This window comes from Marmota marmota, unplaced genomic scaffold, assembly GCF_001458135.2.
Source record: "Marmota marmota marmota unplaced genomic scaffold, marMar, whole genome shotgun sequence".
Classification (NCBI taxonomy): Eukaryota; Metazoa; Chordata; class Mammalia; order Rodentia; family Sciuridae; genus Marmota; species Marmota marmota.
The window spans coordinates 77,085,771-77,105,330 of record NW_026000026.1 but is presented as its reverse complement, the minus strand read 5'-3'; the positions used below and the strand labels follow the sequence as shown (position 1 = coordinate 77,105,330).

The window sequence follows — 19,560 nt, the reverse complement described above, 5'->3', positions numbered from 1 at the left end:
TATTCCATGTTTCCGGGTATGATGGCACACTGTACTCCCAGTGATTCAGGAGGCTGAGGCAGGAGGACCACAAATACAAAGCCATCCTCAAGCAACTTAGTGAAGTCCTAAGCAACTTAGTGAGACATCTCAAAATTAAAAATTTTGAAAAAGGAATGGAGATATGGCTCAGTGGTTGAGCACCCCCGAGTTCAATCCCTGGAACCAAAAAAAAAAAAAAAATCCATATGTTGATATATATAGTCATATCTGTTTACTGTTAACTAAATCCAGACTAGGTAATATGCTGGAGTTCAAAATGTGTCCTTGGTTTTAGCACAATTACCTCAAAAATCAGTAAAATCATCAATAAAATCAATAGTTTCTATTAAGGAAAGTGCCGTCTAAGTAATAACATTTGACTTGTCTTCTTTTTTTAATATTTATTTTTTGTTGTAACTGGACACAATACCTTTACTTACTTATTTATTTTTATGTGGTGCTGAGGATTGAACCCAGGGCCTCCCATGTGCTAGGCGAGCGCTAAACCTCTAAACCACAACCCCAACCCCTTGACATGTTAAACAGATATAACTATGTTCAGAACCTTGCTCCCTGCAAAAGGCCCCAGAATTTTATTATACATATATACAGGATAGGATCACTTAACAATCTATTCAAAACAAATGGCCACATAAAGCTTATTTGCCATTTACATAATACATACAATACAAATAAAATTTGTTTATTTGAAAAGAATGAAATAAACTTTTTAATGTTTTCCTGAATAAGCTGAAAATTATAAATGTCCTTCCAAACAATACACTTAAGGAGAATTATAAAAAAAAGCAATTTTTTAAATGAGAAAATAGGAACCCCTGTGAAATATTCCTCCTTCCCTTTCCCATCACCACCCAGTCCTCAGTGTGTAAGATCACTGCCTTCTCTAGTTTATCCTTACAAAATCTTCATCACATTTAGAACTTATATATCTTTTAAGTCATCTCTTCTAGGTATTCTTTCTCTTTTTCCTGTTCTACATAAGGAAAATGTCCTTCCTATTATTGGCACACAAAGTGAATATCTTCACAATAATATAACTTTTCATAATATTGTTTGTGCTTTGTATCTGGGATACTAACATCTATCCATGACCACAAAAAATATGGCTATCAATGGTCACTTACAAGGAGCACTTTTAATAGACTTCTCTTTCATTCTCTAGACTACTCTGTTCAGGGAGTTGTTCTCCTGGACATTTAATAGCCAGTGATTCTGAACCCAAATTCATATTGAATAACATTCGTTCATATACTTGAACCCAACAGAAAGCACACATACATACCTACTGCTCACACTCTCTCTCATGAGCAAGCATACACACGCATATTCTTTCTTTCCAGAACAAGCCAGAATTACAGCTCTTTTGGTGATTGTTATAATTTTTGGAATGGTTCATAAATTTTCTGAATTCTTTTAAATTTGTAATACTTTCATTTTTTTTCTTTTTTTCCCAATTGTGAACCATTCCATATTGCATCTTTATTGCAAAAGTCAACATGCTTCTTAGAAATTCAGATTGTAATCAATAAAACAAACATTACATATATGAATTTAAATGTATAAACAGTTAGAAATTCAACAATATCTCCTATTTTACTATTACACAAGTTCACAATTTTGTAAAAACTATAATACAGGCATACTATACATCAAGAGGAACCACTATTCCTTTTCACATGATTTTTTTCTTCTTTTTTTGAAATAATGATCCATCATAATGGACCTTTTTCACTTTAACAAGACTGTTTTCCAATTTATCATCTTAGCTGGTGACAATATTTTCCCAATATGAAGAAATTGAGAGAAATTTTGTATTCCTTAAGGTTACCTTTTTAGGCTTGGGCAGAAATCCAGTAACTCAACCTGACCTAGCCATATTGATGGCTTTTATTGCTTATCAACTACACATTAAGAAGAACAGCAGAATTTGCCTCTGATGTTGTATATTATTTATGTAAATAAAGGTGTCAAGAAAAAAAAGTCATGGTAGTTATTTGCTTTTTAGAGAATTCTAAGAGTTTGAGAGGGTGCCGGTAAAAAAATTCCCAAAGGGGAAAAAGTGTGTGGTGTGGTGTGTGTGTGTATTCAACTACTTAATACTAATCTTAAATTTTATAATATAATTAATTCATGTTCTGAATTCATTTTTGAGAATCAAGCATGTTTTAGAATTCTTAGGACATTTTAATATTTTTTAGTTCTATTTAAGGTACACTGAAAATGAAGTCTTATAGAAAGGACCTCAAACCTTAATGAAAAAAACTATCTATCTGTTCTTCACTTTAGCACCCTTCTCTTTCATCCCCTGCCCCCAGTAACTAAAAGTCAAAGAAATTCTCAACTCACTCTATAGTGAGAGTACAGTTAAGATGTCAACTTTGAAGTTAAAAAATCATATGAAAAGGAATCTCATTCTGTTGAACTGTCAGTCTACTGAAAATTTTCTTACAGCTCCATTAATTTACTGTAATTTTCAGTTTCCAAATACAAAAATACAACAATTCTTATTGAAATCTATACGCTGGTAGTTTTAGTACACAAAAGAAAAAAAAAACCAAACAAATTATTTACAAAATTATACAGTTTAAGAAAAAACTTTGTACAAAAAATATATAAATCCTTTGTTCCCTCTATCATGTTTAAATTGTCAGGACTCAAAATATTCACCACAATGAATCTTTCAAAATATATACTGACTGAGCCACAGACATCAAGAAAATTTCATTAGAGATGATGGAGGAGTAAGGAGCAAGATTGCTTATTCTAGGTACCCCATTCTAATGTTCTCCTTCTTTTATAAGCTTATTTTAGCTTCAGTGTTATCAGAAATATAACAATAACCTAGAAAGAGGAAGTCCTTATTATGAAGGGAAAATTACACGAACTTATAAATGACCCTGGTTTGACACATCATTCCAGGAAAATATGTAGAAGGAAAAGGATGATCAGAACATGGGATTTAACTTTTTGAAGCTACGTAAATCTAGAGTCCTGAAGGTTTTAAGTTTCTTAGTGAATAGTTTCTCTTTTCAGAAACAAATCTTTACCTCAGGAAACAAAATCCTTGATATAGTGATCACCAAGAACCTTCTGAAGCCAAAAGGTTTCAAATTTTCACACCACACACATATAAAAACACAGATGTGTATATCCTTGAAAAAGTAACATCCTATGTACATTAATCATTTTATTTCCCTAGGGGTCAATACAGTGTAGTGTTGCTCCTCTGCTTTTCCATCTAACATTTAGAACACAAGGACATAAATTTACATATATATTTTACTTAACAGATATACTATACAGTGTACAGTAAAAATGCACACAGTAAAGGAAGCTGTCTACTAAAGGATGCATATGTTCATGGATAGCAACAAGCTACAAAATTACGAAAATATAAGGTCATCTGATCAAAGTCAAGTTATGACTCCCATTTATTACTAGCATACCCAGCCTCCTACCCCACCCCCATCCTACCCCCAGTCACCTCACCATCATGGTTTAAATTTAGGAAAAGAATTTCAGACACATTTTAACCCTTTTGTCTAACTATAACTAAACTGAACCTTTAAGGGGTGGGGGGAGAAGCTGGTGACTCTCCCCTTTTATTTATCAAAATATCACTTATTTATCAAGGTGGTGTTTTAAAACTTTTTATTGGGGAATGACTCTTGATGGCCCAACTAAATCACTCATCTCAATAAAGGGTAAGTCACACCTATGACTAAAAAGGCAACAGGAAGAAAACAGGGAACGAGAAAGGGTGAACAGGTGAAAGCCTTTTACATTTTGAGTTTTTAAAAAAGGGGATCAACTGAACCAATTCACTAAATATCAAAGCAAAGATCAGCAGCAGGAAAAGTTTAGGAGTTATTAATATGAGGATAGAAATACCTCGTAGCTAGCTACCATTGCCTTGTAGCATTTGAGAACAGAGTTTGTTGTGATTTTCACTGAAATAGTACTACTGCACATAAAAACCCTGAAAAAACTGAGAGTGAATACAAATTGGGCTGCTCCACAGTAAAAAAATTAAATTTACTTTTCTTCCAAGACAACTCTTGAAAGCAAAAGGGTATTTTAATTACAAATATCTCCTACTGTCTGACGACCCATTCATAATAGCTGAGAGTTAAGAGATTCCAGGCGATTTTGACATTTAATGAAATTTTATCAGATTATAATCCAAAATAAAATTTCTGAACACCCTGTCATTTACATCATAATCCAACACCAATAGCAACAAAAACAGGTGGTGTGGAAAATAAGGCTCTAGAGATTATCCATGTCATTCCTGTGGATCTTCACAACTGCATAAAAGTCACTAGGCCTTTGGTGCTTTAATATCATGTACAATTATGAGATGTGTTTAAATAGCAAACTTGCTGTCCTTAAATCTACTGTGTTGAAAAGAAAAATAAAAAAAAAATTTTTTGGCTCATTGACTTCTTTAAATAATTTTAAAAAGTTGTTCTTCTAAACAATATTCCTAAAAATTATACAGCTTGCATCAGATTTCATCTTCGCCATGAACGAGACTCATATTCATCTTCATCTTCATCATCATCATCATGCAAGAACAAATCTGAGGATTCTGTTTCCTGAAGAAAGAGAGGGTAAAATTCGCTTAAAACATTAAATACTTATTAGGCCAATGGAGAAACAGGCTAGTATACAAAGACCAGGCTATATTTACAAGTGATATACTCAAGAGTTATCTCTCAGGGCAAAAAAACACCCAAAATTTTTTTGTTGTTGAACAGGCTGGTAACTCTTTTTAGAGTATAGTATGATGTTTTGGTACATTCAAACATCATTTTTTTGTGTGCTAGGGACTGAACCCAGGGCTTTGTGCATGTGAGACAAGCACTCTACCAACTGAGTTGTATCCCAATCCCAAACATCATATATTGATCAACTCAGGGCACTCAGATTATCATCATCTCAGAAGATCTTTCTTTGTGATGACAACATTCAAAACGCTTTCTTCTAGCTATTTTGAATTGTATGACATTGTTAATTATAACCATTCTGTGTAATAGAACACAAGAACTTATTCTTCCTGTCTAGCTGTGACTTTATACTTGTTAACCAAGCTTTCTCCCTTTCCCCAAACACTTTTTAAAAGAATATAAATTCTCCTCTGCTAATTTTAATATATTTTCATTCTAATTATCATCAGGAAAATAAATACCTATGTGTGTGAATGGTAGAAAAAAATTTAAAAATATCTATAAGCAATGTCTCTGATAAATTAATTTCATTCCATTAACTTGAGGAAATAAATGGTCAAACTACTAAATTTTTCCTTTTATGTTTATCTAATTATTTATAAGGAATAAATATATTACTCTCCAATGACACTTGATATTCCAAATCATATATGAGAATCTAAAATTTGACACAAAGTAGCCACAAACATTACAAAAATACTAAGACTTAGCTTTCTTTCTGTTGTGAGGATTTCTACTTCTGCTATATAAAATTACCCATGTAGTCAGAAGACACTTGATCAATTATAAATTCTTGACATCTTTTAAAGCCAAGACTACGATGAATCAGAAATAATTTGCAACACAGCTTAAGTGTTCACTTTAATAAACTAATTAGAAACACAACAGTAAACCAGGCACAGTGGCATATGCCTGTAATCCAGCAATTCGGGAGTCTGAGGCAGGTGGATCCCAAGTTTGAAGCAATCCTCAGCAATTTAGCAAGGCCCTGAGCATCTCAGTGAGACTCTGTTTCAAAATAAAAAAATAAAAAGGGCTGGGGATGTAGTTCAGTGATAAAGTGCTTAAATCTCTCCATTACCAAACAAAAAGAAAAAAGTAAAGAAAAACCAATATTAATACAGCAAAATAAATTTTCTTGTATTTTAAGACTGATTATTTCTAAACTGATCTAACTAAAAGCATGAAAAACACCATATGTGCACGTGCATGCATGTGTGTGTGTGTGTGTGTGTGTGTGTGTGTGTATTTTTTAAAGTTGTACTATTTAGTGTGAAGGAAAATATCTAGTTGGGAAATGAGACGTGATCTAATTCAAGTCTTAATCATTCAATCATTGAATTTACCTCTTCCTTGACTTCTTCTTCCTCGGTCTCAGTGGATATAGATGGTACCTTGGGCTTGTGCCATGATATTTGTAGCCGACGGTCTTTGAACTTTGACCCTTGGTTTGCAGCCTAAAATATATTTTAGAAAAACATGTAATTTTGCATCATATTTGTAATGATTTTGTCAAATTCTATATTATTTAGAAAGTATAATGATCTGGGGGAAAATCTGTTAAGGTGAGTCCACAATCTATAAAGAAGGAAGTCCCTTTTATTTAGAACAATTTGTTCTGGTCTGTCTTGGACAGTCCACCATTTCTATATAAGTCAGTAAATTTTACCACTTATCACATTTGGGATGATGTATATAGTCGTCGTTCTATATAAGTCATGATGAGAATAATAAATATTCTTTTCTTGATTATTAACCTTTGATTTTGATAGGTACAAATTTAGATTCATACCTTAAAGTATCTAATTCTTTAAAAAGGTGAATCAAAGAGCCAGGCACAGTGGTGCATGCCTATAATCCTAGCTACTTAGGATTCTGAGGCAAGAGGACTGCAAATGCAAGGCCAGCCTGAGTAACATGTCTTAAAATAAAATTTTAAAAAGGGCCAAGGATATATAGCTCAGTGGTAGAGTGCTGGCCTAGCATATATAAGACTTTGGGTTCAATCCCCAGTACTGTAAAAAAGAATAAGAAAAGAAAAGGGAAAAAAAAGGAAACAGTCTACCGTCCATTCACTTCACTGCTAAAGATTGAACCCAGTGCTTCACACATGCCAGGTAAGTATTCTGCCACTGAGCTACAGCCAGGGCCCCTTATTTACTTTTTAATAAAGCTCTTCCCATTTCCTCTTCTAAAGTGCTATTCAATGACAAGTACTCCCTAGTACATCTACCTATTCAATGAGCATTAATTAGACACATATGTCCTAACTAAAGGTAAAACTGCTCTGTTTCAAATGGGCTTCTTGGTACTAGTTTCTTAACATTTTTTTTTCCTCAGCAAATTTCAGTTGAAGGCAAAAGTTTCATTTTAAAGACAAAGTAACAGAGACAAGAGAAAAAGGATTCAAAGTTTCATGAAAGTGAGTGCTTAGTTACTTGATAGCTTTTCTATCAAAGGTACTAGATTGCAAAACATTCCATTCTGCGTGCAGTTCTGACAAACATAACAGAAGGGGTTCTTTCTAATTTCACTCTGGTTTGTCCATGAAAAAAACCTCTGATAAACCTCATGAAGCATTTGTCAAATATCTCCAAAGAACATGTGGACCTAAGGAAAAATTCTGACTTGAGGACATACCAAGGTAATGCATCAAAATGACCCCCAAAGATACATTTACCATCCTTGAGCAATGTGTGCAGCAGATATCCTTTGCCTTTATCATTTAAACACACAGCCCAATTCATAGATGCTTTCAATGCTTCTTTTGTTCACTGCTGGATTACATAAATTCTTAAGTAAAAATATATTAATTTTATAGCCAGAAAAGGCCACAGGTTCTGTACTCCAAAAGGAATTTTAAGGCATTACCTATACTGTATACATTTTTTGAAGGAAGAACTAGAAATTTAAGTTGTATGCTGTCTGACACTAAGAAATAATTCTCACCAACTAACTTATAACAAATAAGAATAGCAAATTACAATAAAGTATGTTCTGATGACACTGAGTCAGGAACATATAACTGGTGAGAATCTAAAACAGATGTGATTCACTCAGCAGTTCCACATGTATCCAGCAGAAATGCTTGAACATATGCAATAAAAGACATCTCAAGAATGCTCACAACAACACTTTATAAAAGTCATAAAGTGAAAATAACCCAAATATCTATCAGTGGAATGATGGAAAAGTAAACTGGCATATGTATACAAATGAATAATATAAAACAATAAAAATAGCCAACTTATGTTAAATAACATCATGGTAAACAAAAGAATCAAAATCCTAAGAATACATACTGTGGGACTGCACTCACATAAAATTGAAAGACAGGGCTGGGGTTGTGGCTCAGTGGTAGAGTGCTTGCCTAACACACATGAGGCACTGGGTTCAATCCTCAGCACCACATAAAGATAAATAAAATAAAGGTATTGTGTTCATCTACAATTAAAAAAAGAAATTTAAAGACAAAACAATACAACAATGTTTAGAAATGCACATTTGGGTGATAAAACTACTGACAATTCTTGTTATTTTTGGTAATTATATTCTAAAAAGTTACTACAAACACTGAATGAGCATACCAAACCAGTGCTTCTAGAGGTAATACAGGGTTAGGTTCTTCTGAGCCTTTAGAAGGTCATGGTATTTTTGTGAACTAGTTTAATACTTAACACTTACTTTATGTGTCTTTCTGCTTAAGTACATCTTAATATATATTATCATCTAACACTGAACCATATATATTAGTATAGACCAATCTCATAGAATCTCATAGGTATTAAATGAAAAGAACATACACAAGACTAGGTACAGTGATGCATGCCTATAATCTCAGTGGCTCAGGAGGCTGAGGCAGGAGAGTTGCAAAGCCAGCCTCAACAATTTAGCAAGGCTCTCAGCAACTTCGCAAGAACCTATCTCAAAAATAAAAAAATAAAGAGAGATGGGGATGTGGCTCAGTGTTTAGGCACCCCTGGGTTCAAGCCCCAGTACAAAAAAAAAAGAACATATGGAAGAATGTTATATAATACGCTACCACTTCTATTAAAGAAAAAATAAGGCCCTAAGCAACTTGATGAGATGCTGTCTCAAAATGAAAAATAAAATAGTGCTGGAGATGTGGCTCAGTTTTTAGGCACCCCTGGGTTCAATCCCTGGTACTAAAAAAAATTTTTACTGGCATTTATAGGTAGGAGCTGGGGGCTAAAAAGGTCTGCAAAAGACTGTCCCACATAAAGAATAATCATCACACTTAAAACTGACTGTCAAATCCGCCACACAAGTTAGCACATGCCTATAATCTACCAAAACTGCATTTTTTTTTTAAAGAGTGGGGGGGGGAGAGAGAGAGAGAGAGAATTTTTTAATATTTATTTTTTTTTTAGTTCTCGGCGGACACAACATCTTTGTTTGTATGTGGTGCTGAGGATCGAACCCGGGCCGCACGCATGCCAGGCGAGCGCGCTACCGCTTGAGCCACATCCCCAGCCCCCCCAAAACTGCATTTTTATCTGAAAAACCTTCTACACGGTAGAATGTGCAGAAAAAGTAACTTCCTGATCACTTGTGATAGATAATGACAGTAAATATGATAAAAATCTACATTATTAAAAGTGTTTAAAACAAAGTCTGATGAATGGCAACCACTGAAGCATTATACAGAAAAGTTTTTCCAAATATTAAATTCAGAGATAGGATAAATTTTGTTCTGGTAAACACAAAAGAAAATTACTTGCCTCACTATAAGTTATCATTTGAATGTATAGTGAAATTGAAATATGTTTTTCAGACACTCAAAAAGATGAGAAAAAACTTTTTTGAGAAGCTATGGGGAGGGCTGGGGATGTGGCTCAAATAGTAACGCGTTCGCCTGGCATGCACGGGGCGCAGGGTTTGATCCTTAGCACCACATAAAATAAAATAAAAATGTTGTGTCCACCGAAAACTGAAAAATAAATATTTAAAAAATTATCTCTCTCTCTCTTTAGGAAAAAAAAAAAGAGAAGCTATGGGGAAAAGCTAACTGTTTTTGAGAAATTTTATATTACAGAGGAAGTACTCAGGTGTCTCAAAATTGGGGAGGTAGGGGCTGGGGCTGTGCCTCAGTGGTAGCGCACTTGCTTAGCACATGTGAAGCACTGGGTTCAATTCTCAGCACTGCATACAAATAAATAAAATAACAACTTAAAAAAAGAAGAAACACGAAAAGCAGAAGTGAAAAAAATGTTAAAATAATCAGCTAAAAAGTTAAAACATATGTCTAATGAAGGGAAAATGAGAATGAAACAGGAGACTTGTAGTGGGTAAGTTAGTAGTCGTCTGAGTCTTCAAATTATGCATATGTATGAACTTTTATGTAAATAAAGTAAGAAATTTCCTAACAAGCTTGGCATAGTAGCACATGTCTATAATCCCATCACCCTTAGCAATTTAGTGGGGCCCTGCTTTAAAAAAAAAAAAAAAAAAAAGACTGGAGATAGTAGTCCAGTGGTAAAGTGGCGCTGGGTTCAATTCCCAGTACCAAAAATAGGTAGGTAGGTACATAGATAAGATTCTTTCCTTTTTAACAAATCCTGACTTAAATCAGCAATAACAACCACATGTGATTCTTAGCTCAGAGGCCAAACCATGATTAGTTTAATCCAGTCATGGTAACTCTGTTTCCCTCCAAGACATTAGTTTAGAAATGGGTATAAGATACTTCTGGCTAAGGTGCATGAAGGTACATCACTGGTTGGGAGTGATGGTGGCTGGCGAGGTAGGTAGAATGCTTTCTGGAAAGGTTTTCTTCTCTTCCCTACTTTAACAACTGGCATAAGAAAGGTAGTATCCTTACTTTTCTGCCTTTGTGCATTCTTGTTAGAGGTTGTGTATGATGTTTGTTATTGCTGCAGTCACCCTAATACCATGAGGAAAAATGCCCAAGATAACAGAAAGACCTTGTGTAGTTAAGTTTCTGAATTAACCATTTCTCAAACTTCTCGGTATGAAGTTGTCATCCTCCTCCTCCTCCCCCACCCCCAAGCCGGGGGGGAGGCAGGAGCAAACCTCCTTGTGTTAATGCAGGAATGTCTGGAAGCAAGTGGATTATGAGAACTATAACCTTACCAGTCCATCCTTCTTTAAATAGGCTGGTGGGGTGTGGCTGGAATAGGTGGGTAAGTGGGGACATGCCTTGGAAAGGTGCCCAGTGGTCCTTATCTCTGTGCTTCCTTTTGGCCATGAGGGGAGGAGCTTCCCTCTCCTATGCCCTTCCCCCATCGTGTTCTACCTCAACATGGGCCTACTGCAATGGAGTCAGCCATTCATGGACTGAGACCTCTGATTCAGTGAACCAAAATAAATTTTTCCTCCACTAAGTTGTTCCTGTCAGGTACTCTGGTCACAGCAATGAAAAACTGACAAAAACACTCCGTGCCTCATGATTTCTTGAAAAGGGAGAAAATACATGTTTATATGTTCAAGTTATTTATCTGTCACTTGCAGCCAAATGTACTGAGAGAACCATGTATTACCTTTATAACCAGGAAAGGAAAAAAAAAAGTTCCATCATGTAACACTGAGTATAATGGTTAAACCACACTACCACAATTCAACACTCTGCAAGTTAATTGATACATGCTACTTGAAAAATGCCAACACCAAGTCCAAATATTCCAAACACTTAGGAAAATAACTTCCCTTGTTGAAACCTGTCAAATGTCTCTTTAAACCAGAGATAAACTATTGTACCTTAGTTCTTGCCCTGTGCCCTTAAGTAAGCTTTATGACTTACAACTTTCAGCTGCTGAACAAACCTGCAATGTTAAAATACTTAATGGAATTCTTCATAAAGATCTTTAATAATCCTTAAATCTCTGTGAGGTAAAAAACATATAAGCAAAGATTCTCTTTATAAAAATTGTTTCTGAATTGATTTTGATATTTAAAATACATAAAATTTTATTTATATTTTTATATATTCCGTGTTTTTAAAACAGATATTTAATATATAAAATAATTTGAGGTAAAAAGTCTGATTTTAAAAAATTTATATGTTCACTGAAAGTTAGAGATAGGGCCTCCAGAATTAGATTCTTACACTAGCTTGCCTATAACCCATCAGTTTTTTATATAGATTTGGTTATATATCTATATCTATATTCACATACATATGGTTCATCCTTTCACAATCACTAAGAACAGCATAAAAATATTAAAAAGAAAACAATTAAAAACTTGAAATCTGCTACCTACAACTAACAATTCAATGCACTTTTCATTTCAAGTTTATATGTAGTTTGGAATCTTTTTTTTTTTTTTTAGTACTGGGGACTGAACCCAGGGGTACTCTACTATTGAGCTACATCCTTACCCTGTTATTTTCAAACAGGGACTCACTAAATTGCCCTCGCTGACCTCAAACCGGCAACCTTCCTGCCTTAGCCTCCTGAGTTACTGGGATTACTGGAGGTACCTAACCTTTTCTTAAACTAATAGTTAATCCCCAAATTTTCCCCATATTGGTCAACAGTCTTTTAGAACATGACTTTAGGGGCTGGATTTGCAGCTCAGTGGTAGAGTGCTTGCCTAGCACATGTGAGGCATTGGGTTCGATCCTCAGCACCACATAAAAATAAATAAATAAAGGTATTGTGTCCATCTACAACTAAAAAAGAAATTTAAAAAGAACATTTTTTTTAAAAATCTTTATTTTTCTTTGTTTATTTTTATGTGGTGCTGGGGACCGAACCCAGGGCCTCATGCATGAGAGGCAAGCACTCTACCACTGAGTTACAACCCCAGCCCAAGAACACATTTTTAATGACAAGCAAAATACTATTGAATAATTACATGGTTCCCATTTCACTAAGAGTGCTACAATGAGAATACTTAGGCACTATTTGTACATAACCACAATTCCCTTATGATAAATTCCTAAAAGTAAACTACTGGATAGAAGAACAAACTACAAGGGCTTCTAGAATTAGATTCTTACACTAGCTTGCCTATAAACCATCAGTTTTTTATATAGATATGGTTATATATTTATATCTATATTCACATACATATGGTTCATCCTTTCACAATCACTAAGAACAGCATAAAAATATAGATTTCATCATCTTGGCCTTTGTGGGATATAAAAGAAATTAAGAAGAGTTCATTTTAAGTATGCTAAATTTACTCACAATAACATCTGCACACTGTTCAAAGAAAGCATACTAAATTACCCAAGTAGCTAATCCAGGGGTATTTTCCTAGTACTCAGTATTGTCAGCTGACTCTCAAATCTGGACTCTCTTTATAATAGACTATTGTTTTCCAAGAGTCAAGGTAAACAAAATTAATGAGCATCAAATTAATAAAAACACTTGGAGTGAAGCCTTGCCCTTCATGATTTGGCTCACCATCTTTAACACATTTTAAAGTAGAAAATATTTTCACTCAAAAAAGTTGTCTGAGAAGAAACCTAATTATCTTGGTTCTGGCCTTTAATAACTGAATGGCCTTAGTTGGCATTTTAAGCTTTGGTTTTCTTCACATCTGAACACATAAAATGATACATAGAGATTCATGTTTTCACTTTCACATTTATATAATTATTTAAGATTAAATGAGAGCAATGTATAAAAATATTCTAGCTCGATGAATATAGAATAAGTGGTTGGAAAGAGAATATACTCTGTATGTCAGAATAATAAAGACATCTGCCTGTAACAAATTTCTATTTGTATGTTTGCCTTAAAGGAAGTGGGCCGCCACATACAGAATATAACTAAACATGTCTACTGGCCTAATAAATTCTTTGTTTTTTTTTTGTTTTGTTTTGTTTTACCTCTATTCCAAATCAATTTTGGGCTGGGGATATAGCTCAGTTGGAAGAGTGCTTGCCTCGCATGCACAAGGCCCTGGGTTTAATCCCCAGCACTACAAACAAAAAAATTAATTTTACTTATTGACTAGAATTATCTGATAAACCATGTAATAATCCAAGAACAAAAATCAAATGCAGCTTTGGAACAACTTGTCACCACACATGCATTTACATGGAATATCATGGAATTATAAAGCAAGATCTACTTTTTGACCTTCAAATAAATTAGTAAGAATTTACTAATACGCATATTTTTACAACTAAAATTTCTAATGTATAAACATTGGTATTTGTACAGACTGTAGCAAAGAAAATGCTGAACACAGTGTTTTTACAGTTAGCATTTGCTGCTTCAAAAACTTACTGAGAAATGCTGAAGTAATTCATCTTTTTCCTCCTCAATGAATCCCCTAACTGTTAGTGCTTTGGGGCGGTGGTCCACCACCATGTGATTTAGTGAGCCCCTCCCTCTTCCTCCACGGCCTCGGCCTCTTCCTCGACTTTGAGAGGACATGGTCTTTCCTCGACCCACAGGTAAAATACCTAATCGTGCAGCCTGAATAACAACAACAAAAAGTAGAATGTAACATACATTGTTAGACTAAACCTTCGAAAATAGAGGAAAAGCTAACTTTTGAGATGTTACATGTGGTGGGTTAAATCTCACCTCAACCTGTAACTGATTGAGTTTTTTCCGTAATTCTGTTGTGTCTTCTCCAGAGGATAACCTCTTATGAAGGTCTAGTTCAGTATCTAATAACTCTTTCTGGGCCTATGGAAAAATTAAGAGTAAAAAGGAATTTTTTAAGGTAACTTCCAAGATTTTATCAGAAAATTACAGTTTTACAATGACACATCTGCCTTTTGAGAAAATAAGTGAGAGGATGCCAAGAAACATGTGCTTTAAGGAAAGTAACTTTACAAACATAGAACTACAAAAGTGTAGTGAACATAATGACAATAAATAGTAGTAAAACAGCATAAGATGACCATAATTTTGATCCTGGAAACAGTCACCTAAGAAGAGGGAGCTGAAATAATTTTCACATAATAATGCATCATAAATGAAACATAATGGGGCAAAGTAAATTAAATGGTAAGCATTTATTAACTATACAAATGTAATAGTTACAGAATTACTTTCTAACAGGAACTCCATAACTGTTGCCATTCTTTCTTGTATGAGATACAAAAAAAGACACGTCTTTAGGCGGCATGACTGTGAGAGAGATTTACCCTTCCATGCACTTTTCTTTTCTTTTCTTTTTTTAATTAATTGCTGTAACTTTATGTTATTTTCATCCTTTAGAACAAAATTACTTTCCACAAAAAATAAATAGTTGTTAATGTGTTTTGTTGTTGTTGTTCTAATCAGTTATACATGATAAGCAGTTTTATATATTTTTCTTTTCTTTTTTTGGGGGGTGGTAGTGGGGTACTGGGGATTTCAGCCAGGGGTGCTTTACTACTGAGTCACATCCCCAGCTCTTTTTATTTTATCTATCTGTTATTTATTTGGTAATAAGGATTGCACCCAGGGGTGCTTAACCACTGAGTCACATCCCATCCCTTTTATTATGTGTTTTATTCTGAGACAGGGTCTTGCTAAGTTGCTGAGGGTCTCACTAAGTTGCTGCGGCTGGCCTTGAACTTATGAGCTTGTGATCCTCCTGTCTTAGCCTTCTGTGTTGGTGGGATTACAGGCATGTGCCACCATGCCCAGCCCTCCCATGCCCTCATTGATTTTAAAACGTACATATGGTTGGGCATGATGGTTTGCACCTATAGTCCCAGCTAAATGGAGATTGACATTGGGAGGATCACTTGATCACAAGAGTTTTAAACTAACTACTATACGTCTAAAAAAAGAGTAAAGTATATTATATTCTTTCTAGAATTGGGGAATATCTCAATAAAAACATATTTTTTATTTTATAAAAGCAATCTTAACTATCACTTTATATTCCTACACTGACAGAGAACCATCATTTCAAATATATACAATAATTACATTTTATGTATCTGACAAATTTATTCCCAGCTCTCAAAGGGTGGAAGTGATCTAAAATCCCACTAACGAAGTTGTGGTATAAGGGAACCTCTGCATAAAGCAAGTACTCTCCCAAGATATAGAAACAGATGAAATAATAAAACTAGACTGAAAGAGATCTAGAACTTATTATTCTTTCTAATAGCATACCACATTTTTATTCCTATTAAGACCAATGATATCTTTTGACTATTAAAAGGGAATGTCTTTGGGGATGGAGATGTGGCTCAACAGTAGAGCCCTAGACAAGCATGTGTGAGGCCCTGGGTTCAATCCTCGGCACCACATAAAAATAAAATAAAGATATTACTAAAACAAGATATTTTAAAACGGGGTGGGGGGTGGAAATAGCTTTATAGAAAATAGTTCTTTCCTCACCATTACTTGAGCAGTTTCCTTTTCATCAGTACAGAAGACAAAAAATTCAATTAAAAAATACACATCTTTGGAGCTGGGAGTGTAGCTCAGTGGTAAAGCCCATGCTTGGCATATACAAGGCCCCAGATTTAATCCCCAGCACCAAATGAAAATGAAACACACTTTTGTTCCAAAAGGGAATTATCACCTCTTCTCAAAAAGAGTACAAACAGCATCTATAGAACCACTGAAAAAATATACTATCACTGTTTACCTGTCTCTATTAGGTTAGTAGCTATCTAAGGGTTTCACTACACTTTCAAAGTACCAAGAATGTGGTAGATGTAAATAGATACCTCTGTTTTTGTCTTTACTTTCGATGGTGTGGAGACTGCAGAAGAAGTTTTTAATTCATCTTTTAATTGTGAGATCTTTTCTCCAAGCTCTTTCAAAGTCTTCATTATATTTGCTCTTTCTTCTGGTTTCATGTTTTTGTTTTTTTCAAGCTTAGATATCAGCATCTACAAAATAAGCAGAAAAAGTAAAACTATACTTTGTAAATTGCAATCTTAAAAACTCAGAAGTCTGGATATCTTTGTAAACCAATTCTAAACATCAATTCCAACAAGCAAATAATGAGTTCTTATCTTACCTTCTGACATTCTATTTGTTTTTCCAACATTTCTTGCCTCTTTTTCCTCATATCTTGTTGCAGCTTCATTGCTTCCTATATAAAGAGGTTAAAAAAAAATTAATAACAGATAACAAAATTTACCAATGATATATAATACTACTATACTCTCATTTCTTCTGAATTATTCCTAAGATTTTCTAATTAAAAAAGAATAGCTAAAACCAGGGACAAAATCGTGGAGTATATTTTCTCCCAAAACTTTTAGTATAAGAGAATTCACATTTAAAATTTATAACTGCACTTTAAAAAAAAATATTTAAAATACTGGATACTGACTAGCTCTATGAGATTTACTGATTAAAATGATATGAATATCTTTAAAGAAAAACAAGAGCTATTTTCAACTTACCAATGTAATAAGCCAAATCCTTAATTTTGAAGTTCCAAATTTAATAAAAATGTGAGATGCAGTTATAGGTCAGAAATCACCAAAATCTATGGATTTTTGCCAGAAAAATTTTGCTTTCACCCCTGAGAAGTGAATCTTTCTGCTAAGACAGTACATATAAAAATCTACTTTATTTGGAAAAAACCTCTATGACTAGCTTAAATCTAAAATGACAATGAAACTCAGAACTGAATAATATGAATGACTATATATGTTCATAACTATTTCAACACTAAATAAATGTTATAGTTTATGTGAAATATTATCCAATAACAAAACCAAAAAGGATACAGTAAAGCAAATGCTGAAACAAAAAGGTTTGCTTTTCACTAGGTGCTTTGGGCTAGGAGTGTTGCTCTGTGGTAGAACACTTTCTTAGCATGTATCAGGCCCTAGATTAGATCTCCAGCACTATAGAAAAAATAAAGAAAGTATGTGCTTTTTTCCACTGGAAAGAAAAAGAAACATGACAGAACAAGGGGCAGTGGTGCAAGCCTGTAATCCCAGTAACTCGTGAGGCTAAGGCAGGAGAATCCCAAATTCAAGGCTAGACTCAGCAACTTGGCAAAAACCTGTCTCAAATTAAAAAATAAAAAGGGCTGGGGATGTGGATTAGTGGTAAAGTATCCTTGAATTCAATACCTGGTCCCCCGCACCACCCCCCCCAAAAAAATTTCATAAAATTTAAGGCTGAGGGTATAGCTCAGCGGTAGAACATGTGCTTATTATTAACATATGTGAAGTCTTAGGTTCAATCTCCAGTACCAAAAAAATAAAAAAGTTATTCCTTTTGTTTGATATGGCCACTGAAAGGCACTGTGAAACATTTTTTCTGTTTTGTTCATTCTTTTTCAGTTTTTGACTGCACGTTAAATGGAGAAGATATATGTTCTATAACATGAACTGGTTTAAAAGTATTAACATAACTTCTCAAAATTCAATAGGTCATTTCCTCTGCAAGACAAGAACTGAGATTGGTACCTGTTTTTTTTTAAGAACTTCTTGAACATCATGAGATTTAGACCCTGAACAAAGTTTTGAAGGTGTCTTTAAGTTTGAGGAGCTGTAAATCGTTTTTGGATGGCTTGGACTTGGAAATATCTAAAAAAAAACAAAACAAAACAACACAAGAATATGATTAAATTAAACCTTACTGGTGCTTAATGAAGACTACATATAGTTCTAAATTTCTTAGGGGTTAATTTTTTTTATATATATTTTAAATGCTTCATTTACAAAAGCTGGTTCTTCACACATGACTCCAATTGTCATTCAACATTATTAATTCTTAGCCACAACATTTTGTTTCTAAATGCAATCCCTTATTTTTCTTCAAGTTTTTTTTTTTTTTTAAAGAGGTTCAAGTTTTTTTTTTTTTTAATATTTATTTATTTTTTTTTTTAGTTATCGTCGGGCACAACATCTTTGTTTGTATGTGGTGCTGAGGATCGAACCCGGGCCGCACGCATGCCAGGCGAGCGCGCTACCGCTTGAGCCACATCCCCAGCCCTTCTTCAAGTTTTAACTGTAAGAAAAAGAAGAGCAGCTCCCAACACCTAGAACCTGGCCTGCCTCTCAGATCTTAGAGCCCTTATGTTAAACACAATTTCACAGAATAGTAATAGCAGACAAAGCCACTGTTCTGAGTGGGATGAATCAAGACAAAAATCAAGATCAGTGCACAATCAGGACTGAATACAGATTAAAAACATTAATATTAGCCAAAACATAAAAATGACTATCCCTCTAATCATGCTCATAAAAATGATAGATACTTCTTTACCAACTATAGCTTTAGGTTCTAGTCTACCCTCTTTTCTTTCTTTTTTGTGATACTGGGGATTAAACTCAGGGCCTCACACATTAGGCAAGTGCTCTAGTACTGAGTTACATCCCCAACCTTCCCTTTCTTGGTATACTGTATTGAGATATCTAATCGTACTTTCTTTAAATCCTGCACCAAAACCACCTAAATACAGCCCAAATCTTAAAATAAATCCTTTTAAAATCCATGGTTTCATTGTGTGTAACTTCCCCCAGAGAATAATGAATTCAGCTTGTTTAAACTATGGTTCTGTTCCTGGCTGTCTTTGGCTGTATTATAATGAAGTTATTTTCCATAAGCAAAATGCCAAATAAGGACCCATATTTTCCAATAACTGGAAATCCTTCTAGAATCAAGTTATTTCAAATTATAATCTTAATATCAATTTAATAAAATAATATGTGCTTATAATAAAATATAAGTACTTGGCTCACAAATTTAACTTTGCAAATAACCAGGAGGTGTCCATCTTCACTTTGCTGGTTTTGGTATTAGATTCCTTTCCTTTTCTATATAGATGACTTTCCCTTCTTTAAGGCACATACAGCTACAAAGGATACTACATTCTATATGGTTCAAGTCTTCCCTTTCATACTGCTCTTTTCTTTCCT

The 19,560-nt window shown here is 34.2% G+C and overlaps 1 protein-coding gene across 7 annotated transcripts in view; it reads right to left on the bottom strand.

Annotated features, from left to right (window-relative positions):
• Window positions 1–1,403: 1,403 nt before the first annotated feature.
• Window positions 1,404–19,560, bottom strand: part of Rbm27 (RNA binding motif protein 27) — a 79,392-nt gene continuing 61,235 nt past the window's right edge. For 6 of the 7 annotated variants that reach the window (XM_048811739.1, XM_048811742.1, XM_048811741.1 and 3 more), the window contains 7 exons: window positions 18,106–18,225; window positions 16,695–16,769; window positions 16,399–16,563; window positions 14,303–14,407; window positions 14,000–14,191; window positions 6,119–6,229; window positions 1,404–4,640 (listed from right to left, as the gene is read on the bottom strand). In XM_048811739.1, coding sequence (XP_048667696.1) covers window positions 4,557–4,640; window positions 6,119–6,229; window positions 14,000–14,191; window positions 14,303–14,407; window positions 16,399–16,563; window positions 16,695–16,769; window positions 18,106–18,225 — 852 coding nt within the window. In that variant the 3' untranslated portion in view covers window positions 1,404–4,556. The remainder of the gene's footprint in view (window positions 4,641–6,118; window positions 6,230–13,999; window positions 14,192–14,302; window positions 14,408–16,398; window positions 16,564–16,694; window positions 16,770–18,105; window positions 18,226–19,560) is intronic. The other variant, XM_048811740.1, reaches the window with a different exon arrangement.